The 25,122-nt window shown below is 37.4% G+C and overlaps 1 protein-coding gene across 1 annotated transcript in view; it reads right to left on the reverse strand.

The window, feature by feature from the left end:
* Positions 1-11,133: 11,133 nt before the first annotated feature.
* The window catches only part of SKAP2 (src kinase associated phosphoprotein 2), a 150,036-nt gene continuing 136,047 nt past the window's right edge, over positions 11,134-25,122 (reverse strand). Inside the window, exons 11-13 of the mRNA XM_034760674.1 lie at positions 21,694-21,806; positions 11,822-11,923; positions 11,134-11,408 (exon numbers count right to left, since the gene is read on the reverse strand). Of these exons, the coding sequence (XP_034616565.1) occupies positions 11,831-11,923; positions 21,694-21,806 (206 nt within the window). The 3' untranslated portion in view covers positions 11,134-11,408; positions 11,822-11,830. The remainder of the gene's footprint in view (positions 11,409-11,821; positions 11,924-21,693; positions 21,807-25,122) is intronic.

The raw sequence follows: 25,122 nt of genomic DNA on the forward strand, positions 1-25,122 counted from the left end.
AAGGATGCTTCTCCTACAATTAAGTAATCAATATACAGTATTTAGTGCTATAAACCGAAGCATAAAGAGAAACATAAAAGGACCTGTGTGTCTAACCCTTCCTGATTTTCCTTTTGCTGCTTTTTAGCTAAAAAAAAGTACTCAATTTTCTCCCAGAAGCAGATGTGTTACGTCACACACAGTACTGAATGCATTCCCCCCACCACACAAATAAAAACAAATAAGATAGAATATAGTGATAGAGACGCCAGCTTGTATGGAAAATATTGGGTTATGTCTTCTGCATGCTGCATAAGCCAACTTACAAACGTGAAATATTACGGATTTTGTTTCACAAGTCAATCGCAGCTATATATTTGGACTTGTAATTACTGTCAGTTTTGACAGTAAAGGCAATTTTTTTTCTGACGTGTGTTTCAATAAAACCAGGTAGCCACATCACAGAGAACATTCTTAGGCACAGAATGAAATACATTCCTAAAAGACTATTCACAAAGCTAAAGAGCGCTACCGGAATTAAATGTAATGCATTTAATGAAAAGACGATGGGGGGAAGAAATTTATCCCTAAATATGGACCTGATTCAAAGCACGTTGAAGACAATGGAAGCTTTTCCACCGACTTCAGTGGACTTTGGATCAGGCCATGTGTGTTCCTGGAAGGCTAGAAAGAACCAGAGGAGAAAACTGAAGATCCTTGGTGGCTTTGTGGCTATTTGGTAAGGCACTTAGCTACCCCTCTGATAAGTACAATCTAAATACTTTAGATGGATAAATGGCTGCAGCTTCAAACTGTAACTGCTCTGCTAAAAAGTAAATGATTAAAATGCTCTTCATGGCAACTGAAATCAATGTAATGTTCTGTACATTCAAACTTGCTTGAACATCTGTACAGTCAAACATGCTGTGAAGTAAAGTGAGGCAAGTAGTACTATTTGAAGACTCATGATGGAACACTTGGTAGAGAAAGTCACATTGGGCCAGTTTTATTGCAGATGTAATTCTGTTAGTGTCAAGGGGAAGGGTGACTAGAATAGGCTCCAGGCCTGGAGTCGGTTGGGCCCATTGAAGCTGAATGCAGTTAATATTTTAACCTGTAGAATACTGGTATTTTGTAGTCTGCCGATCAAATGCATGCTTAGGAAGAGATACATTTACTCCTACTTCCATCTCTCACATCTCCAAATGGTAACAATTCAGCTCTGACGGTGTCACTCAATCGCTAACATTAGCCTAATCCAGCAAAGCACTTATGTATGCATTTAAGTGTCATTCAAGTCAGTGGGACTAATCATGTGTTTAAAGTTATGCAGGTACTTTGCTGGATGGGGGCCACCGTGAGTGAGGGAACCTTTCTGGCAGTAAAGCTACAAAAACCTTCAACATACTTTAGAGGAAAGCACCAATTTTTTCTTAAATCTTTCTTATATACATAGCAAGCAGAGGAACTTGTGAGCCATCCAAGCTGCTTTATTCATCTTTACTTTATTCTTCCCCCCCGTAGTGAATGTGAGCTACATTTCTAGTCATGTCTCTGCGGCAGAGACAGAGTAGTAAGCAGTGTTTATGCAGTGCTTAGCACAATGGGGCCAGGTTCTCGGTTGGCCTCGATGCACTACTGCGGTAAACAGGATTAATAATAATAATGTGTGAGGAAACACACCAAAAGTACGTGCTCTTAGTGTTTCCCACTAATACATTTCTTGCTGAAAATCTAATGGGGGAGATACGGCAGTAAAACGTTTGCCCTCAGATATTCCTAATGCTAGATGGAGCAAAATGATAACACTGACCACTGCAGAGCTCTCCCCCCACCACAGCCTGTCTGCTGGTGTCACATCTCATTTGAAATTAGGGAGTGAAGGAAGTCTGGGATAGAATGAAATGCTCTAATTAGTCTAATTGGAAAAGACAAACACTTAGGTGTTGATGGTTATACAAAAAGGTCCAAATTCCCTGCTAGTTTTGGCAGGGGTAACTCCATTGAAGTCAACAGAGCTCTACCGGATTATGAAAGAAATGAATTTGGCCCAGAGAAAATAAAATAGAGACATGGAGACTGGCACTGTCCCATATACAGATATGTTACGGTATTGTGTAAACACACTTATAACAAGATAAATCCACACTGCAGTATGTCTTTTCTATTGTTGAAAGGACAGTAGCATAGCCAGAGTACCCATCTGACATCAATAGCTTTCTATTATACAGGCTATTGAAGGCAATTATAATGCTTGCTCTTACTTGGATTTAGTAAAGGGAGGGAAGGGATAAACAGAAAGACTGGATCACGTGTTCCTTTTAATGACAGCAGTGTAAATCTGGGTACCCACATTGTTTTCAATGGAATTACTCCATATTTACATTGGTGTAACCAATGAGAATTCAGCCCCGAGTCTGTAGACCATGTGTGCACGAACTGGGAATTAGAAATGAGTCGTGTATGCAATATTTCCATCAGGAGAGGAAGGTAGCTTACACTAGGAGATCTACTCTGGGCAGCTGGAGATCAGGACAGCAAAGTCATTAACTTCCTGTCCTTTAAAAAATTTCCTGTACCCTTTAAGTACTAGGCATGGTTGTTTTTGGATTGTAGCAGGGAATATTGCCCAGATAAATCAGATTCCTCTACTCACTTTCCTTTCTCATGTTCTTAGGCACTGTTAAAACCCATTTAGTCATTCCAAGCTACATTTTGAAAACGCCGAAGGCCAGATTGTAAACCCCTTACTTGTATTTGTAGGCAGTTACTCATACCAGTAGACCCATTTAAGCCAATGGGATTGCATGTTTGAGTAACTGCTCATGAATGTGAGTAAAAAGGGGTTAACAATCTGGTCCCAAGTAAAGATTTAGTGAGGCACCTTTCACCGAGGTTAAAGGAAGTGACCTGGCTAACTCCCCATGCACTGTATAAACCCTTACAACTCACTGTGTTTTGAAGTATAATACAATATAAAAGAAAGACAGGGAAGGTTTGTGTCATTGTTGGTTTTCCTGGTGCCCTGGAGTGACTGTTTGCACTGCAAATTCCCACTGTGGTACCAGCAGATAATGGGAAGGTCTGTATGAACAGAGAACATTTCAACAGCCTGCAGAGACAGGCAGAGTGTAACTTCAGGAAGATTACCACTATAATGGGCTTGATAAACATCCTAGATTCATTGATTATGCTTACTGTACTGTACATCTATCAGCTGTCATCATTTACCGACACTGAAATCATTGTCTGATTATCAAACTAATGAATAAGCAACTCTGATTATCAAACTACATAAATATCCCACAGAGTCATTTGAGAGTTAAGTCCTCAATACAGTTGTTAGCTATTGTCCCTTGAGTCTCAGTGTCGGATAACATCATGGTCCTGCTGGATTCCCTTTACTTTTGGATTCCCACTTTGGTCAAAAATGCCTTCTTCCTTCTGTGGCTGCATCCTTTCCTCTCTAGTGACCCATGTACCACCATCCATGCTTTGTCAGTGTCAGGGTAGACTACTCTAACACAGAAACTACAGCATGAAGCAGTCTTCCTACTAAGCCAGCCAGATCAACAAGCACTCATCGAACTATGGCTTCATGCTCTGTACCAGTTGTCTATGCGGCTCAAGCTCTAAATCAAGAGCCTAGTTTTCATCCACTCTACAAATGCTTAAACGGGATGGAGCAGTGGCCTTCTCAGTGGAAGCTTCCTCTATGATTCAGCTGTGTTCAGCAGAGAGGCTGCCGCTGACTGAGCCCAGGGTAATGCCTGCAGGGGTTGGCAGTAGCATATTCGCAGCAGAGGGCCAACTTGCTTCCACCAGAACTCAGGTTCAGCCTGAATCATTCCACCTTCAGAACACACTGAAAGGTTCAGACCTTCAGGAAGGTGTTTTCTTAACAGACCGACAGATAGGACCTGACTCCCCTTGCAATCTGACCCTTCAAAATGTCTTGGGAAGAGGACAGTAAGAGAGAAAGAGAGTCTTCCATAAAGAGCTGTAAAATTTATGCCCAGGTATTGAGGTGAGGGGGCATCTTTTAGAAATGTGGAGCTCAAAAGCTTGTCTCATTCACCCACAGAAGGTGGCCCAATACAAATGATAACCTCACCCAGCTTGTCTCTGTGATAACAAAACTTATTATAAAGTATAGCATTTTTATTAACAGATATTATTGTGGATGGTGACTCTCACCCCATTAAATGTTAGTGTAGGATGTGATATGTAGAATGCATATTTTAAGTGTTGGGACATGTGAAAAGATGCCTGCTGGTCAGTCAAGGAAAGAGAACAGCCAGGTAAAAAGTGTGGTCAGCAACCTGATCAGGTAAACAGTTTGGTCAGCAGTCCAATCAGATAAACAACTGAGTTAGCAAAACAGGAAAAGTGTTTATACAATCTATAATAACAAGGTGTTTAAGGCAAGCACCTGAATGTAGGTGTGAGCTTGCATTTAACCCTGTACTATGCCCTGTTTCGGTGGCCTGATCGCTCACTGATGCAGCAAATAAACAACATACTTCTTCATCTCAAGGGTCTATCTGCAAACCTGTGCATTCTGGGTAGCAGGGAAAAGAACCGGTCAACAATTAGCAAAACCCATGAGATAAAATAGCTCATTCGCTGAACACTGCATTTGAAGTGGCACTAGAAGTGATGAAGAAAAGATTGTTTCAAATGTGACACAAACTATCTGCCTCTTCATCTACAAGTAGTTCTTGTTTTCAGGCTCCCTGCATTGTTTTACTTGGGTGTCTCCACTCATAGTTCCTAGAGGTAGATGCTAGAAAAATCATTGGACAGGCAAGAGGATACAAGGCCTTCCATATGGGAGGCACATGTCAATAATGACCCAGAGTTGTCGTCAGATGGATATCAGCTATTCTAAAGTGAATGGGCTGTCTCAGTCCAGTAAGTGGGCAAATGTCCACATCACAAAAAGACCCACCACCCAACAAGTGCCAACCTCAGAAGCACAAAGGACCGAATAGACAGAGGCTAATTATCTACTTGCTCCCAAGATGGTGGTCTCCTCCTAGAACAGGTGGACAGACGTTGGCTCTGTGTGGGTAGTGTGTGTGTGTGGAGGGGTTGCGGACATTATGTAAACAAACATATACAATCTCCATTTAGGCACTCCTGGCACCTTAAAAAACAACACTAAAATTATCTTTAAAATGTAAAAAAAAAAAGTGTTTTTGAAATTCTTAAAATGGGTTCCTAATATTTGCACAGGACAGGTGTGAAATGAAGTTGATGCACAAAATAGCTGGGAAATGGTCTCAGTTGTAGCTTCATAACATGAAGCACCAAAAGGGATATGCTCCTTAGAAAAGTAGGCCCCGAGCCGCAGTGTAGTAAACTAAATGAAGGCTTGAGAAACTGGAGATGAAGAGAATAAAAGAATACCTAGGAATTGTTTCCTCTTCTACATTAAAGATATCTAGAATAGTGTGTGTGAGCGTGCATATACACATGCACCTACTGGCCTTTAAGAGATAAGGAGTAATTAAAACAAAGCAGCTTCTGGGTGGAGGGGCACTGTTTTAGTGAAACTCCCCACCCCTCATCCCCACTCTGCTTGGTCATCTCTAAATCCAACAAGATGCCTAGAATTCTCTTGGGAAAGGGCCACAGAAAGGAAGAAGGCGCCCCAGCTTCCCTTATATCACACACGTCTATGTGTTGCAGCCATCTTTTCCCACCCATTTAGAATTAGGTCTCGGAATTGCAAGACTGCCAGTGAACAACTCAGTAACCTGTGTCTCACAGGCTGTCTGCTCTGCCTTTTTCAGTATGACCCCCCATCAGATCTCACTACAACGCAGCATTAGGCCATGTCAATTCTTGGATGGGAGACTGCCAAAAAACACCTAGTCACTGCTGGAAGACTGCTGGTGATTCCGTGCAATAGTTTTTCTTCTGTCCCAAAGAGTCCTAGAAATGGATGGGTATTGCACTGCTGGAGGTGCTGTCTTGCAATATGAGTTGTAAAACTAAGATCCTATTATTTGTGGCTACTAAAATTCTCATGTCACTTTCACAAGAGCGGGAACGTTTATATGAGCTGTATTTGGCCATAGTGGTAATTTTATTCTATCGACATAAATCCTCACCTCCACTGCAATTGAATATGGAATTCTTTTTCATCTTCTGGCCTGACCTCTATACTATTGCTGTAAAATTGTTCATTGCCTATCACATGCCACTCAGTGATTGCTTTTCAATGGTGGGGGAAGGAGCCTCATGTTACAGTCTGTCAAGCACTTCAGGACACTCTGGGAGCAAAGAACCAGTACAAGAATTAGTTAAAAGCAGAAAATGAAGAAGAGATTAACTGTGAGTAGCATTTGAAACTATCTGGCTCTTCATCTACAAGTTGCTCGTTTTCAGACTCTGCCTTGTTGTATTTGGTTCTCTCCACTCAGAGCCACCAAAGACAGATGCCACCTTTTTGAGTGTTAAATCTTCCTTTATTGTGAAACTTTCTCTTCCCAAAAGGCTGGGATCAGTGCTAACTTTTTAATAAAGGAAGATGACATCTCACATTTCAGAATGCACCAGTGTTTTCCATCTGGTTTATCTCTCTCAGCGACTGAGGTTCTTCCTCTGCCTACTGTTGGACCAGAGTCCTGGCATTTTCTGTGGACTCCCTTCACAGCTGTTTGATTAGGAAGAGGACCTCTGGCTGCAGAAACAGTGTCTAATCCACTAGATCCTGTTAAAATAATCTCTCTAAATAAAGTCTTTTTATAGTTTTAGTTAATCATTCAGGGGCACATAGTTCTGCATGTCAGGGCAAGAGAGTGGAAGAGGCTTAAAGTGCCTTCTCTCCTCCCCCACCTCCCCCTTGCACAAAACCACTGGTTCCTGTGAGCAGGGGGAAGCAGAATCTGCATAGCTGCTACATCCCTCCCCTACACACAGATGGGAAGAGAGTGGGCAGGGCCCCAACTCACCTCTTTCCCCTGCTGCTACCACCATCACTATGCCTGGCAGCAGCCTGCTGCTGTTTACTCACGCCCACAGAATTAGAGAGACTCCCACCTCACAAGCTTGACCCAGGGGAAGTGCAGCAAAGCGCTGCCCCTGGATTACAAACTGATGAGCTAGCCCACACTCTGAAGCATGTTAGTGTGGGATTCAGCCCGAGGAGGAGGAGGATGCAGAAAATAGCTCTAAAATGGGTGCTGAAGCTGTGGCTGAGCATTCTTAGCTCCAAACCAACTTGCCGACATATTTTGCTAAATAGGGAGGGACCTAAACACATGCACATGTGGTTGCCTGAATGAATCAGGTCTTTGAGGAACGCTGACTTTACAAACCACGACAAATGAATGTCTTAAAGAGGTGTTCCAATTGTCATTTGTATCCTGCTATCCCATACTACATATCACACATAATACAGTGAGTTACAAAAAACGTATTTCTAGAAGACTTCCCTATATCATCATGCTCTGTCACAACTTTACATGCTCTGAATGGCTCCTTTAACTTAAGAAACTATTCCAACCTAAAAATGGGAAGAGGGTAAAATCTAATAAACACTTAATTTTATAACCATTCTGTATGTTCTAATCCATTCCTAACGGACTGTTACTCCTTTCCCCTTTTATAAAGGGAGTTCTTGCAGTGTCCCTACAACCAGCTGGAGGAAAAATGTCTGAGTGGCTTTTCCAGTTGTCCGTGTAGCTTAGTGGTGTTCAACCATCATGCACTTGGATATCTTTTCTTGTGTATGAACTCTGATATAGCTCAGCTGCAGGACCTGGTTAACTTGGTTGAGATCAGGCTCCCGATCCCCATTGGTTTCTTCTTCAGTCCCTTTGCTTATGGAACAAAATTGAGTTTCTATGTCTTGGCTATGTAGGATCCTGTGTGTGTCTGATTATTTAGTCAAAGGAAAAACAGAGCTTATAGAAACAACAGCACCTCCCTAAGACAGAAGCCTGACTGGCAGCAAATTCAGCAGAGGACATTTTGAAAATGATATGGCTTTTTTTTCCCCTTTTGACTTGGTGTTTTAAGGGCCTGATCCAAAAGCCACTGAATTCAATAGGAGTCTTTCCATTGACTTCAATGGGTTTTGGATCATGTCATAAGGGAGTTAAACTTTATACCTCTCCTAATGGAAATACAATCTAGATGGAGCTACTATAATATGGGTGTTATGTATAGGTTGCAGAGCAAAACTGAATATAGATTATGCATTTGGCTTTGAACACGTAGGGTGGGATTTTCTTTCATTAAGTGTTCAGGTTTGGCCTAACTCTGGTTCCCTTAAAGTCAACAGAAGTTTTATAATTGACTTTAAGGCCAATACTGAGCACTTTTATAAATCTCACCCTTAAACTTTGATTGAAGTAGTTGACGTTTCAGGAGCATGCACTGTATATGTACTTAGTGGTAAAGGAAGTAAATCCCACCTATATGCAAGTAAAATATGTGAGCCTGAAGCAAGTAATGCAAAGTGAAAGAATTATGTACACAGAAGTACATGAAGTCATACTAGAGGTGGTACAGTTATGGCCGGGTGCTACAGCAATAAAAGACATTTGTATTACCCTTATTTCTCTGAATAAATTCAGATGACAGCCCCATTTCATTTCTTCATTCAGTTTGGAGGCCAGATGGCATTAGAATCATTTACTTCACCTTGTTGTGCTTAATTACTACAATCAACACACTATTTTCCAAATTAATCATAACAAAGTAATTTCATTAGTAACACAGCAGGCTGTTGAATTATTAGCATCATAACAGTTTGCAAACAATTAAACTTTATTTGAACCTTAAAAATTTGCAGAGTGGAACATTATTGTAAGATCTAATGGCAATATAGTACAAATTCAGTACAGAGCAAATAATCAAATAAAAATGCTGTATAAAATATGACTTACAATCACCTTTGGAAAAAAATTAGCTGTCTTACTCTTCACAGAAAGGCAAACGAAATCCAAGTAAACAACAAAAACAAAGCAATTAAGCATATTTTCTAACACCCAATTTTGTATAAGTTCTATTAATGGGAACTTTCTCATCCAAAAAAGGTTATGGTATTTGCAAAGATTTAAAGTAAACATTTTTTTCTGTTTTACATTGTTGGTTTATTCCAAGAAATTTCAGGTCAGGGTTTTGGGTCAGAGTTATGGGTCTCTGTTTCAAAATATTCTAGTTTTTGAATATTTATGTAGTTTGTTTGCTAACCTCTCACATTGTACTAAGTGAGAAAAAACAAAGGACTTAGGAACTGTGGACAAAAGATGCTTTATTTCTATTTGTGCCACCAGCACCAGGAAAAGCAGCTCAAAGAGCTTTTTATTCATCAGTTGGCTAAGGACTCCCTCTCCTGGATTAACAGGAAAAGAGAAAGGAGCCCTCCAAATGTTTTAAGTTGCAAATGATGTGCCTGTGCATAAGACACACATTGGTGGGGGGAAGGGTTTCCAACCAGTTCAACGTGCTACGAAAATCTGCTGCCATCTACTGACAAACCATTGCAAAATCTTCTCTTCTATACCAAAATAGAACAGTGGTGCCCACTAGCGCTGCTGTAGTTCAGGGTTTGTCAGCACAAGACCACTAATTTCAGGGGGTTTAACTCAGCTGTAAAAATCTGCTGTGGGTTTAATCTTGGCACATAAAGTATCTTTAAAAAAAATCAAATTTAGTATAACTCAGATGATTTTCTTTTTGTTAATTCAATTTTACAGGTGACTAGTGTGTATACTGTGTATTTGACAGAAGAGAGTTGTTACAAAAAGAAAAGCAGTTGTGGTGAATTTCTGAATTGTGTAATAGGAAGACTTTTCATGTTAATGAGAAAAAGCTCTTGCGATATTGACAGTTCACATTCTAAATACAATCCAGAAGTATACCTGAGAAAATAAAGTTCTAAATTTACTATCTATCGTTTTCATGCTTCACAGATTACCTGGTTTGGATGCCCATTTCTCAAAAATATATGTTTATAAAATAACCATAAAACCTCACCTGATTTTACTCCTACTAGTAGTCTTGTGTAACAAAGGGTAAAATAAAATAATGTTAGTGGGCTAAAGCACACACAGACAAAAGCTACCTTTTAACTCATTCTGTTTTCAGGGCTAGCCTGAAGCATAAACAGCTCACTGAGGACCTGCATAGGCTCAGCAACTCGCAGACTGGCTTGACCTGCCTTTTTGGCAGCTTGAGGCCTCACAAATCACAAGGCTATCCCTGGTTGTTTCCAGCGTGCTGGAGACTCTAGATAGTTGGTGATCTTACATACTAGAATACACAACACTTAAGTAGAACAAGGGGATTTTAAGTATTGACTCTGAATTGTCGTGCTTTTGTGTGTATAAATGAAATGTTTGCTCGGTGTATGTGTGTTTTAACTGAATAACTTCAGATTCTGGATTTGATACTGTCAAGACTGCAAATAACCTGCATTCACATAAGCTGTTGCATAGACTTCTGTGGCACTACTTATGCAAGCAAGGATCATTTACATGAGTAAGGTTTGCAGAATTGACCTAATGACAACATCCATACTTCAACAATATCACAACAGGTATATAGACTTTTTGACTGACAAAGAATCATCCACAAATGTTTTTTTTTTAAATACAACATGTATTGTCAACCCAGAATATAATAATTTTCAATTCTATATCTGTTTTATTCTCATGACCACATTTCTCATGATGCAAGTCTGCCAATAAAGATAACATGGTGTAAATCAATGAGTTCTACTGACTTTAATGGAGCTGATGTACAAAGAATTGAGGATCTGGTCTTATATATTATTTTGTGACTATAACATCTTATTCTACATAAAAAATACTAAAATTATATGAAGAAATAAATCATGCAGAAATGTAAAACGTTTCTTTAGAAGCATGTTAGTTTTAAAACTTGCATTATTGCACAGGAATTTACCTAGTTTTTCTATGGAATTATACATTGCAGTCCCATTGAAGTGAATTTATCAAAAGGCTAATGCTATTAAAATCCACATGAGGAGAATGATGATTTGCTACTGTCAAGGTGTTGCTAAATTTTTAAAATTTACATAGAAAAAAATTATCTGATTCCATTTAAACAGAACATATCTATTACTACAAAGTGCACTTAATGTTTCAGCAAAATAGCAACAGGTACAGCTTTGCATCACATTTTAACTAACATCTTCTGTTGAGTGTCACAGTACTTTAGTTATATAACAAAGGATTGAACAAAGCACTTTTCCCAAAAAGATTAATGATAAAGTAGTACAGAAATGCAGAAAAATTAAAAAATGTTTTATGTTTAATATATTTGGTGTGGTGGTCTGACTACACCCATCAAACAACCAAGTTCACACAGTAGAATCTTTGCATTTTGGAAACCAGGTCTGGAAGGTGCAGTTGTACATCACTCTTGATTGTAATTGCAGAATTCTCCTGATTAGGAAGAATGACATTTATAGTACATGGTTAGCCAAAAAGCCAACAAACCCCAAATATCTATAGTTTCCATATATTTCTAACTGCACGCACACACACACACACACACACACACACACACACACAATTAAGCAACCAACCTAACTAAAAAGCTTGCAAACTTGATTCTATGAAAGGACAAAGAAAAGGAAGCTAGTTATGGAATACATCTTACTCTGAACACAATAGTTATTTTTTATTTCATATACAAACCCAGCAGAGCTTCTTTAATTGAACTTTAATATAAAGATTGTGGCAAAATATATTTGTCAACAGAACTCCAGCAAAGGTTGCAGGAAAGAAATACTTATGAAACAGAGAACAAGGGAACATATAAACCATTACAGAAGATTGGATTAAAATGTACTTACCCAGGCCTCTCAAATATCATACATCTCTATTATGTAGGCTCTAGGCACCAAGCCAATGGTTCCCTTCATTTCTCCTACCCACCAGCCAAATCTATCGTAGTCCTAATTGAAAACAATATGCAATATTAACCTTTAGTCTGATATAAATGCAATAGAGTTTGTATGAAACTCCTTATGGATGTTTCCTCTTATATACAGTTATAAGAGCTTGAAATGAAAATTAAAAACATTAGATACTTTTGTTTGAGGCATTCAAAATGCATGGTTAGGCAAAGAAATACATACATTTTAAAAGGACCAGCATATTTATTAGGGTTTTGAAAAAATTATCAATGTTTCTGTACAACAGATAAAAACCACATTTGATCTCCCCTTTCTCCAATGCTCTTCACCCCAAAACCTATATAAAATCCAGTTGTTTGTCACGAATATCTAACAGTGGAATATTGAAGTATGAAAATTGACTGGAATTCTTTCAGTACCACAAGACTAAACTTAAAGGAACTTGCAATCCAATTATTTAAAATAATGTTTTGCTCAAATATGAAAGGAAGGCCACCATACATCTAATGCATATTCTCTTTTTATGGACAAAGTATACCATTGCTTTAACTTTGCAGAAAATCCTACCACAGCTCTCATATGTCTGACAGATGACTAATGTATTTTTGTTTGAAATTTGTTTAGGCTTATTGAGATAAATATGAAACAAAATGAATTATAATAGTTTAAAGAAAGAATATTTTCCAAAAAGCAATACCAAGTAAGAGTATTGTGGGATCCAAATTTAATTTTTTTGCTATGAGGTAAATATTTTAAGATAAATTTTAACAAGAGTTCAAGAAATTGTAACTGCTGAAATTGCAGGCGTGCGCGCGCATGCACACACACAGTTACACATGAGGCATTATTAAAACAGAGACCCTGTTCAAAATGGATTGATTAGTAAGATAATTACTGTGGAACAAACATGGAAAATGTAAAATACACAGATATATATATATAAGCAGCCACATTTGCTTCCTGCCATACTGCTCTTTTGAAAAGAAAGGCTGTAGGATTTCTGAATTGATGGTTCTATTGAGATACCATGAGCCACTATTTTGCCTGTTGCTAAAGCTATTTATGACATAGCAGCCAAGTGGAGGCCTGAAGTTTAAGGGTTAAAGGATTTTTATTAGAACTTCAATTATATCGACTTGTGGCTAATGTACACAGCCTATTCTGGAGTTCTCTAAAGGTCCTGTAAGGTGCTTGGGGCTCTCAACTCTCATTGTGGCTAACAGGACAGGGCCCCAAAGATGACCAATCACCCCACTCTCCCTACGCCTTAATAATCCCTTTTATTTATGTATTATTATTTTTTGGGGTTGTGTGTGCAGGTAGATCCTATTCCCAGATTAAAGAGATTCCCTTCTCCTCTCCTCCAAGATAAATGGAATACTGGTCATTTGGAAGTCCTATCCTCTGATACATAGAATATTAAAATGAATACGCGGTTAAAATAATCCAATACAGACAACCCATTTGTTTAAGTTGAGGAACACATGAGTGGGAGAAACTAGGAAAGGAATTCCATCTCCTTTTCCACTCTGCGGTAAGGGATTGTGGGGAGCTACCTGGTCTATAAAATCCTAGGGCAATCTGAATGAGGCTGCCAGTCAGAGAATTATCCCCGGCTGCATTTTAGGAAGAATTGGAGGAATTGTTGTGAAGCACACATTACAGTCAAAACCCTTAAAGGTTAAGCAAGTGTTCTCACACCAAGGGCACAAATGTTCCAGCTCAGCTTGTTTGTTTAATACATTTTATAATTTTCTGTATATATATATATATATATATATATATACACACACACAAAATTATAGTAAGCCGCATAGTGTGATTTTATTTATATATATATATATATATATATATATATATATATATATATATATATATATATATATATATATATAAAGTATCACACTATGCTGCTTAAGTATACAAACTATCTCTAGACTGAAAACTGGTAATTGCTCAAGATGCCAGCACTCACCTATGCTAAAGGAATTTCACCCATAAATCTTTCTAATGAAAAAGCAACAACATACTTTAAGCTGTTACGTGTAACTCATGAAGTGAGCCCAAGAAAGATTGATTAAGCAAGTTTTACTAGACATCACCAAAAACAAACAATACATGAGATCAGGGAAGAGGCTTAGTTAAGTGGTCATTAAACCACTTATAACAAATGGCACAGAAAAAGGTTGTGGATTAAATTATTGCTTGAAAATGTTTCACTTAAAGACATTGTGTGAACTTTGATACCACATGAACTTTTAAAAAGCTATTCCGATGGCTCAATTTAAATTACAAACATGTTGCTTTTTGAAAACTTTCCATTTCTTGCTATTTAGTAATATGCCATTTAATGCTCTTGTGTGAAGCTAAGTGAGAAGATGAAATGGATGGTGATGTAACAGTCTAGTAAGCTAATTTATGGATTCATTGCAGCCATTAGACCATATAGACAAGACTGCAACACAGAAGCTTTTACTTTATCATTACTATTCTTTGCATGAGCCTCTAGAGCAACATGAATCCCAATTAAACCATTTGCAGTCCATAGAAGTTGGAATAAAAATATAATAAAGGTTTCTGGTTACCAAGAATATTTTAACCTCAGGTTTCAGATCATCACTACGTAGAAGTCTCCTTTTTAAACTGGTTAATGTATGTACGTAGGGTGACCATACGTCCCGATAAAATCTGGACCCAATTTTTAACTGTTTGTTCCGCGTGCCAACCGATCTTTGGTCGGGACGTAATTTGTCCAGATATTTCACTCCGCCGGCAGTTTTTTTTTTTTTTTGCTCCGCTGGCAGCACTCAGCTTTCTTTTGCCGCCCCCCTTCTCCATGGTGTTCCGATATTTTCTGCCTCTCATCTGGTCACCCTATACGTACATCTCCCTCTAAATACTGCTAAAGCTCACCTTCCTGCACGCCCATATACAAAATCTAATTTGATGTATTGTTTCTACTATTGTTATCAATGATAAATTACTTACAGTGACAAAGTAATGCAATTGATTCAGTGTTGTCTTGAGGTTCCATGTCTGTTATTGCTGTATAAGACAGGCGTGGAATAAAATAAAGACTAAAATCCACATTTGTGGGAACTAGAGAATAGTTTAAAAATGCAGTAGAAACAGAATCCAGTAATATGTACTCTTAGAAGTTAAGAAAAGCATGGTATCCTGCAAGCAGCAAGTAGGACCTCAGGTCTGAGAAAGCTTACCATCTGGTATCCCTCACTGCATTCAGCTCCTACCATCAACGCTAACAGAGGCAAGTGACTATACTTCAGAAGGACTGATAAAATAATGAACAGTCCTTTAATCTACAGGAAACCATTCTAGTCAATTTATAAGAAATATTGTGTCCCTTTGTAGGATGTGTAATTATTTTCTATTAATCATGTGCTATAAAGCTATATTATGTAGTTATTCTGTTATCACTAGAAAGAGGCCTGCAGTCAGCTCCTGACAATGTTAGGTAATTACTAACACAAAGCTTCTTTCTCCTTATGTAGAAATGCTATCAAGATCCAGAGTTGCTGTGATGCTTACTGTATGAAAATAACATTCAGAAGAAATTCAATAACTGCAAAATGAATTGCTTCACAAGGCACATAGTATACACTGGGGGAGGGGGGAGAGAGGGGAAGAGAAGGGAAAAATCCTTTCCAAATAAAACAAGAAGGTAACCATAAGGAACAGCTAAATGTTTTCTAAACTGCTGATATATTTTCGTTGTTCATTCTGATACACAGTGGGTGATGGTTTTTGTTTTTTTACAGATGTTGATTAAGCAACAAAGTGATTGCATCCGGTTGAAAGAAAGAATGAAAGAAAGCTGCTAATTTAAAATTAAAACTATTTTTGCATACACATTCATTCTCTATGTAGTGTATAAAGGTAACAACAAAACAAAGATCCTGATCCTGCAAATGCCTATGCTCTTAATTTTATATGCTGTGTACAGATGCCCCTGCCTACTGCCCCCTACCCCCAACATCAATGTGTAAAGGTAAGCATCTACTTAAGACTTTAAGAGATCCAGGCCTAAAAGGTTATTGCAGTTTGATAGAGTGCATTCAATGGAAACATGCTAGCCACTTCCATATTTATCTGTATATTTTTGTCCAATTATTTTTTAGTGTACAGAACATTCCCATAAAAAGAGAAGTTTGAAATGCAACATTTTGCAGGAAGTTCTCTCTCACTCCCTCTCTAAGGGCCAGATCGTGTACAGAGCTGAGAGCCTCCTGAGAGATGCTTAGTACTCTCTCAACTTGTATAGACTTCAACAAGAGATGAGGGCATTTGGCACCTCATTCGACTGAACCTGTATTGTTTAATAAGGAAATAAAGTGTCAATTTTTAACAATTAGGTTAATTAACAATTGGAACAATTTACCAAGCATCATGGTGGATTCTCCATCACTAGCAATTTTTAAATCAAGATTGGATGTTTTTCTAAAAGAGATGCTCTAGGAATTATTTTGGGGAAGTTCTCTGGGCTGTGTTACAAAGGAGGTCACACTAGAAAGATCACAGTGGTCCCTCCTCGCCCTAGAATCTATGAATACATGTAAAAAGAAGAACAGGAGTACTTGTGGCACCTTAGGTGCCACAAGTACTCCTGTTCTTCTTTTTGCGGATACAGACTAACACGGCTGCTACTCTGAATACATGTAGTGTGTTTTCTCTTTTGAAGTGAAGATTTCTGAAAATCATCCTTTTATTTCCATACATGGAAAACAACAATGAATGTGTGGATGACAAATGATTCTTTTTTCCATACTACTAATAAAACTAACTTCTTAACAATTACAGATTTTAAACTTTAAATTGAAATGAAGAATTTATCTTTAATCAGGCTATGGTTAAATGAGTAGCCCCCACTAGCAGACTGTAGAGGAGTTGGAGGCAGGGAGAACATTTTTTAAGAACGTCCTAGCAGCCAGTTTTGGCAAGATAATATTTAAAACCACCTCTAATTTGCTCAGGAGATTCAGACTATCTGGAAAATTTTAGAACTTTCTTTGGTGTAATTGCTGAACAATATGTGATTGACTGGAGAGCATTTTTGGCATTGAATGACATTTTCTCTAAAAAGCAGAAAGCGACAAATGCTTTAGATAACTGAATGAGACTTCTTCACGGGTAGCAGAGTTGTTTTAAGATAGGAAAAAAATAGGGTTTTTTTAGGAATATAATCCTCAGATTTATTATATGGAAGCATTATTAGGTAATGACATAACATAATGAAATATAAATCAATTTAAAAGTTACAGTACAAATAAAAGTGAACAGAATTGAGTTTAAGATTCAAAATTGGTATCTGAAAACATCTTAGGAGAAGTGAAAATCTGTTTTACATGCATCACAAATCATAATGTCAAAAATATTTCCTAGTGAGATAGATAATGTTAAGTGTTTATTAATAAAGGTAAGTGTACAGAGCTAAAATCACTTCTGACCTGGTCAGGATTAGATAACCCCACACTTCCAGGTCTTTACCCTTATCTTATTTTTTAACCATTATACAGCAGGTTTCCTTTTTTGTACAAGACATACACCTAAACAAATGGAAAAGGGATAATTTACATTGTAGTATGATCACAAGGAACTAACTTTTCAACAAATACAGCTTTCATTATGATTAGGTAATGGTCTAACAAAAATACTCCATATTTTACCACCATATACATAGTGTCTTCTGTGTAACTATTAAAAAGTGTATTCTCCCAATACTTGGTACTTGTCAGGCAACAGTTCCACTATTGTGCTGTATTTATATTTTCATAGATAGTGATCTGAGCTCATAAGACTAACATGTTTCTTTGTATTTTGATTAAACAAAAATACAGGTTCAGAGGTGCACCCTGCGGTGGTTATTTTTGTTTAGTTTTATTAAAAGACCCACCATTATGCATTTACAGATATTAAACACAATGTACAGAAATCTGAATACTGAATTCTTGCTCTACACTCAGCAAAAGTTCCAGTGTCCTTAAAGCAAAGGGTTAACTGGTGGATGAAATTCCTATGGACAATAAATACTTACATGAGTAGCATCATGTTGCACTGGCATGCACTGAATTAACAACAGGAAATGGGTATAATTTCAGCAATACTGGCTGAGATATGACACTTGTCTTTCTAACTAATGTTATTTGTTGCTTTTAAAAATACAAATGTATAAATCTGGTCGGTATGAAAAGAGGTTAAAGGTCAAAGACTTACACAGTGCATGAATCCAGTATACTGTTCTATGGTAATGGACAACTAGAAGGACGCAGGGGTCTGCTAATGCACTCAGCACAGCATCATAATCATTTGCATCTGGCTGATGAAATTATGAAGCTTTCCAGTATGAAACATTCTCGCTAGAAAATCATACAACTGCCACAAATAGGTTAACTGTGTACACATTCTGAATCCAAGGCATACCCAATTTAAAAAAATATAGCTATTCAATCACCCATGCTTAGCTTTATATTTTAAACCAATTTTTATACACAAAATAAGATTTATGGTATAGTATTTAAAAGAACTGACCCATCATAGTTTGCTTTCCCATCGATCATAGGAATCTGAAACCAAATGAGAACCCACAACTGAATGGAAGTTGAGGACATTCAGTATCTTGCAGACTTAGGCCACAAAAGTATTGCATTTCTAATGTAATATTTTCCTTTTTACATGAGCCAATTTTCATTGGAAAAAAAAAATCCCTGTGAAGCTCTGGCTGTAAATGTATCACTTATTTGTGGGGTGGGAGGGAAGGAAGTACAAATTTCTGAAGGTTGAGTAAAACAGGATAAATATGACAAAAACCACACACACACAAACACACACAAACACACAAGAGAACTAATACAAATTTTAACATGATACCAGCATGAGTGTGTATCTGGATGGATTCACTGTAATCAACTAAAGGTAATCTTTTAAGCTAAATGATTACCTATCAATATGTGTTATGAAGCATTTGTTAAATTCTGTTATTTAAAAACTCTCAACATTTGAAAGAAATACTTAACAGTAAAAGTTTGCAGCAAAAAACGACATGTTCTCCTTATATGCTGAGAACAGGTAGATGCATTATTACTTGGGTGCAAAACTGCAAAAATGCCCAGACTTGGAAGGTAGCTCAGCCAGATTTCAGGGCTTAATGTTAAAAAGAGTGAAATCTACTTTTGTTCAGGAACATTACAGCTAACGTGTGTTTGCAGGATCAAGGTCGTAGTGGGCCCCGTTGATTTCAACAGGACTACTCATGAGTACATCAAGCAGGATTTGGCCTTTTGTAGTATTTAGCTACATTAGCAAATAAATAACAAATAATCAATGTTGTGTCACTGAAACCATGATTATTTTCCTTAGGTACACTTAAACTAGAATCACCTCAGCTGTTATGTATTGTCATCTTATTTTCATTGTCTCTTTAACATGTAAAAATGCTACAATTTTCTAAGTCAGAACAAAATTGCTTCCATTACATTAATACTGAATTGAGAGAAAAAAAGTCTTGTTCAGCCTTCTATAAGGCACTGTAGAAAGTATGTGAAAACAAAATTTTTTTGGCAAAAGATGCAAAAGTCGTATTGGTGGAAGCTACAAATACATATTTTGTCAAGTTCATGAGATTTAAATTTCTCAATAAAACAAATATTCTGTGCTTACACAAATACCCTACATTTTTCTTAATATTGCATTCTTCCCACAACATATAACACTTGCATTTAATTCCTTATCAGCAAAACATGATTGCTTCATGATTAATGTTAAAACCTAGCTGACATATGATAGGAAAGTAATAAGCCATAGCTAGGATCAAGCTGGAGTTGAATTTATGACACCATTTTGGATCTACACACATTACCTACTGTCAGCAACTGCATCTCTCATTTTTAACCACTAGATGGTGTAAAAAAATTAAAAAATTGCCCAAGATTCATACCACTGCCACAAAACCCAAGTATTACTCTACTAGATTAAGGAATATTTGTTGCAGAAAAGTCTACACCAATTTTAGGGTGCTCTAGATTACTTTTTACCTTGTTTGATTCTTAACAAACCCTTTGTCTGGTTAGTAATGCTCAGACAGACCTTGAAATTGAATAAAGTGGAAGGCTAGATGGATAATTCCCTGGCATTTCACCTCCAAGGAGCCTAAATTCAGAGCTGACAGTAATGACCAAAACTCATTTTCTGAAAAAGCTGTAAGCAGTCCCTAAGTGAAACGAGACTGAATTCTGTGGACTCTGTTTTGGCATAGAAATCACCCCTCACCAGAAAGCTTCTACACATCTGGAGAAATTAGCAGACCAGTTCAAGAACTGAATATGCATTAATCAAGGCACAACCTGGAGAGGGTTGATAGGGATTGGATGGATTAAGCTACTGTTTCTCCCCCTCTGTTCTCATTTTTAAAGTGAATTCTTTCAGACTATCTGTAGGAGAGGGGTAAATAGTTGTTAATTGTCAGGTTGGGAGGTTAAGATTTAATTTTAGCCCCTTGTGGCATTAGTCAATAGTAAAAGGAGGCTGATATGTACAATGGAATTGTTTGCTTATCGTTTTCCATGTTTGTTAAGGAGTACTGATCTTCACTACTGAATGGAAGCCTGCCCCACCAAAAAGCCTTATCCTACCTCTAGTAATGTAATTCAGTTATTAGCTTAAGTGACAATGAAATACCTCAAAAGAAGCACATGGTCACATCATCATTAGCAATACATCGTCTATATTTTGATATATGACTATCTTTCCAACTGTAAATCTTAAAGTTATTTAAACAGAAGCCATACATTTATTATCCAAAAACACTGCCGTTAAATTAATCAAGGAAGATTTAAAGCAATAGTGAGGAAACTGAAAGTTTCAAACTAACAGAAAGAGTACTGCAGTTTTCATGGGGTTACTTATGATTTCCATGTGCAAGTACAGAAAGGGTTTAAATGAGCCTGAATGCCTTCAGCATTGTACTAAATGGCAATCGTGGGTGAAGGAACGTAACTGAAAAGTGCTGCTACAAAAAAAATTTTCAGCTTATTTACTGTGGAAACTGAGGATTTTTATACAGGAGGAGAAGAAAAAAATGTTTTACTCTCAGATGCACTCATATGTAAACTTCAATGGGCTTTGTGTAAGAGCATACAAGGAAAGGATTTTGTCCCATTATTATTTGAGAAAGGTAGGCAAATTAACCTACCTTATAATAAAACATGACTGCGAGCTTAATGCATGACATTATATTGGAACAGAAAACCTGCCTTTACCTCTGTGGGTTTTTTTAAGCAAACAGGAAAAAGTGGTGAATTAAAAATCGCCTGAATCTGTCAGAACAAACATACACAAAGCCTAAATCATCAGAACAGCTGCAGTGTATACAAAAAGATGAAAGCCTAGTTCTAAAAACAAACTGTTTCCGGTAGCAAGATGCCCAGAAAACCAGAATCAGGACACACAAGAATATAAAGGAAGAGGAAGTAAAAACCATAACACACAACATAATATAGTTTACCCTACAAGGTTAACTTTTACCTAGAGTAAGCACATTGTCTTCCATTAAATTAGCTAGGGGATGTCAGCCAAGATTAAACGAACAGATAAACATACTTTTAAGTTGATTCCTGTTACATGGTTATGTTTTAAATGTGATTATATTTCATTTGACAAAATAATTCATTACTGTGAATGTCTGATTGCTAACAAAGGGTCTAAAGGGAGTGCCAGTCCCTCCCCCCTCCCCCGTATTATTGTAGGAATATATGACTCTTTTCTTACACCAATTTACTCTCAGTAGCACGCTGTACCTTGCTGAGAATGTAGATAACATCGCCACGTTTAAATGACAACTCATCAGAAACATCTCCTGTGCAGTCCCACAGACCTTGGTAGAAATTAGCATAATTGGTATTTTTATCCCCTGGGAAAGAAAAAAAAAAGCATACATTAAACCTTCCAGCATTTGTGATCTTTTATCATCAAAGGTAGTAATTAAATCTTCACACACCAAACAAAGATGGGCTAGAACACATTTCTCAATTTTCATTGTAGAAATCCTCACCACACGCCCACAAAAAAAGCAAGTGGAAAACCAGTTTAACATGTGACCCCTACATTTGGTAACTGTTGTCATCCAAAACATGCAGCTACAGGTTCTCAAAGCATTTAGCAACTGCGTCTTACAGCACCTAACTCTTCTTTACTAATATATTTCTAGCAAGCCATGTTTGCATTTTAACTTGAAAAGGATACAATGCTAGAGTATAATTAATAAAATCTGTGAGAAAAGGCCAATGGTAAACTTTTTGTGGTGCACATCTTTTTCTTTTCAACAAGATTTTCCCTTTTCTGAGAGTCTTTCATATAATCTTTGGTTGTTACTGCTGAAATATTGTAGCAACTTTGAAACTGTTTGCTGAAGCAGCATTTCTAAAATATTTTGTGTCAGCTCCAGCGTAGGACATTAAGCTCTGGCTAAACATGCAACATACACTAAAGTCATAAGCTCATCCTTCTAACAGCATAAGCACAATGGATGTGCTGTGTTCAAACTGCCATACAGACCATTAACTGATTGATTATTTAGCACTCTTTGCTCCCTAATACTGCAATAACAGAGTAATAAATGCTTTGTCATATGCTTACCATACAGAGTACATCTATTGGAACATAGAACTTAAACATGGTTAAATACACTGGCCACTTCTGTTACACTAAAAACGATTTCCTGTTTTTAATTCAGTGAAAATGGAGTTTGATGAGTTAACTCACAAAGAATGTAAGCAATGCGAATAAGATGACCAGTTACAGTGTGTATACACTAACCAGACAGAATATGTACTAACAATTTACAACACTGGAAAACTATCTTCTACTTCTGATAACATAAATATCACTGAACTGGCTGAATCAAGGCTCTCATCTTAGTTTTGTTATATGATCCTTGCACTGCAGGCTTGCTGGTTATTCCAACATGTACCAGTCACATTTGCATATCATTAGCACTCTAGACTATTATTTATAGATCACAATTTAATCATGATTGGTTACGTTTATTACAAGAAAAAACATTCCCCTAAAATATCAGGTAACAAACAGGAGAAACTGCCACACTATTTTCTAAGAGTATTTTTCTGTTGATGTTGGCGTTCTCTATTTTGCAAACATTTTGATTTTAGTTCCACGGTTTACTATAGCAGCAAGAAGAGCTGCTTTCTATTTATTTACTTCAGTCTGTGGGCTAGCACTTTCAGATGTCATTACTGACATAAGCAGGAATTTGCACAACTCTGACATAAATTAAAACTGCTCTGCATTGCCATTTATTATTTATCCTTTACCTAAAGCAGTGCTTATTGGTTAACTTCTATTACAAAGCACTAGAGGGCACTCAGGCTAGCAGCACACAGATTCTGCTATGATCGCACCAAAATACAGATACAATTTAAAAAAAATCTTCATAATAAAGTGGTTTATTTTTTCAGTGTAGATGTTTAGACAGTATGGCCTCTGGAGGAGATTGAATTGCAAGGACTAAGTTTTGGCCCTAACAAGCTTGTCTGTCAGTTTATTATTCACTGAATCTAAAACTCACTGAATAAGATGATAAAATGAACATTGTATCTCTGCTACCATATTTTAATATTGTAATGATTTCAGCTACGCGATTGCACATAACGCCCAGTACAATTTTTATTAAAGCAAACTGAAGCTCTGGCTGAAGAGGTTTGTTGCAATTGTCTTTTTTTAATATACCAAATAAAACTTTTAGTTCTTCAGAGTTACACAAATGTGAATTATGATTTCTCACACATGACACTTATCCCTCTGGGGTTTCTTCTTCCCATTGAGGAGCCTGGTGGAATTCCTATTAACATTAATGGGAGTTACATGGGGCACATCGACAGGAGAAGAGATCCCACAGCGAGTCAGATACATCTCTCCCTCGATGAGCATCATGAGTATTTCATTAAGCCTTGGAGTGTAAATGCAACTGAACTAATGACTTGGCAACACTGGAAAAGATGCATTTTAAAATAAGCTAATCGCTACTCGATGATGTTACCCAAAGACCAACCATGGCTCTGTGCTCTCATATGTGAAATCTACATAAGAAGAGAGCTGTTTACCCCAGCGAGCCTTGCGGTTCAGACAGTAATTGGTAGGCCAGGGAGATGAAAAATTATAAATAAAAAAAAAAGGCAGTGTACATTTGTTAAGTTACTTTAAGTCTCCTTTCTCCTCTATGACCACAAGTGTGTCTGATTAAGTATGTGCATAGTCACACTTGTATAATGTTAAGTATGGACATAGCCTTAGAAGCAATATGTTTCAAGCAAAGCTGGCTTCATTAAAAGATGGAGCTAGTATTGTTTACACAGAAAGGCGCAGCGAGGGATGTTGTAACAAACTCACATTGCATTCTAAAATACATATCAAAACGTTTATTGCTCAGCCCCTAGTTTACAGACTTATGCTACGTTCTGAGCTCTGGCCTGATTTCAGAAATGAAAGAGGACCACCTTGTGTCTTTTGCCTTTATTTGGAGAAGTGGATAAAAGAAAGCCAGGCGACACTGGTGAAAAAGAATTTGGCAGAGAGATAGTAAGGAAATGATGCTGACTCTCTTTTCCCACTTTTTAAACACTTTAAAGACATGAAAACGGATCAGTGATTTGACATCAGGAGCATATGTACCAATGGGCGGGAGTGGGGGGTTAATATGTTTCTGATATCAGTAACGTTACATTCATGGGTTACTGATATGCTCTCACATTTTCTCACATCTCAGTTATGAAACCAGTGTTGTCACCATTTTACTGTACCTTAAAGATGAAATATCTAATTCCTTAAAAATGCTATATACCCCGTCTATAAATATTGCTAAAATAAAGAGAGCATCTATCTTATGCAGAAGGCCTGACCCTGTAGCCTTTACTCATATGAACAAGGGATGCAGGATCAGGTGTACATTTTGTATCTATCAGCTGCCTTTGATACTATTGATCATAAGGAGTGGTTGAGCTGCATTTGGTATGGGTGGATGATTGTGGTGGGGAAATACAAAGTGAGGCAGTTCACATTCCAGGACAATTGTTTGATAAGCAACCGCCCAACAGTTTTCAAAACTCCCTTGTGAAGGGTTCCTCAAAGTTTCATTGTCATACCTATTTTTCCAGGGTGTGAGAGGGGCTGATAGAGAACACAGACATTTTTGTCTTATCTGCTGATGAGAA

Source organism: Trachemys scripta, chromosome 2, assembly GCF_013100865.1.
Source record: "Trachemys scripta elegans isolate TJP31775 chromosome 2, CAS_Tse_1.0, whole genome shotgun sequence".
Lineage (NCBI taxonomy): Eukaryota > Metazoa > Chordata > Testudines > Emydidae > Trachemys > Trachemys scripta.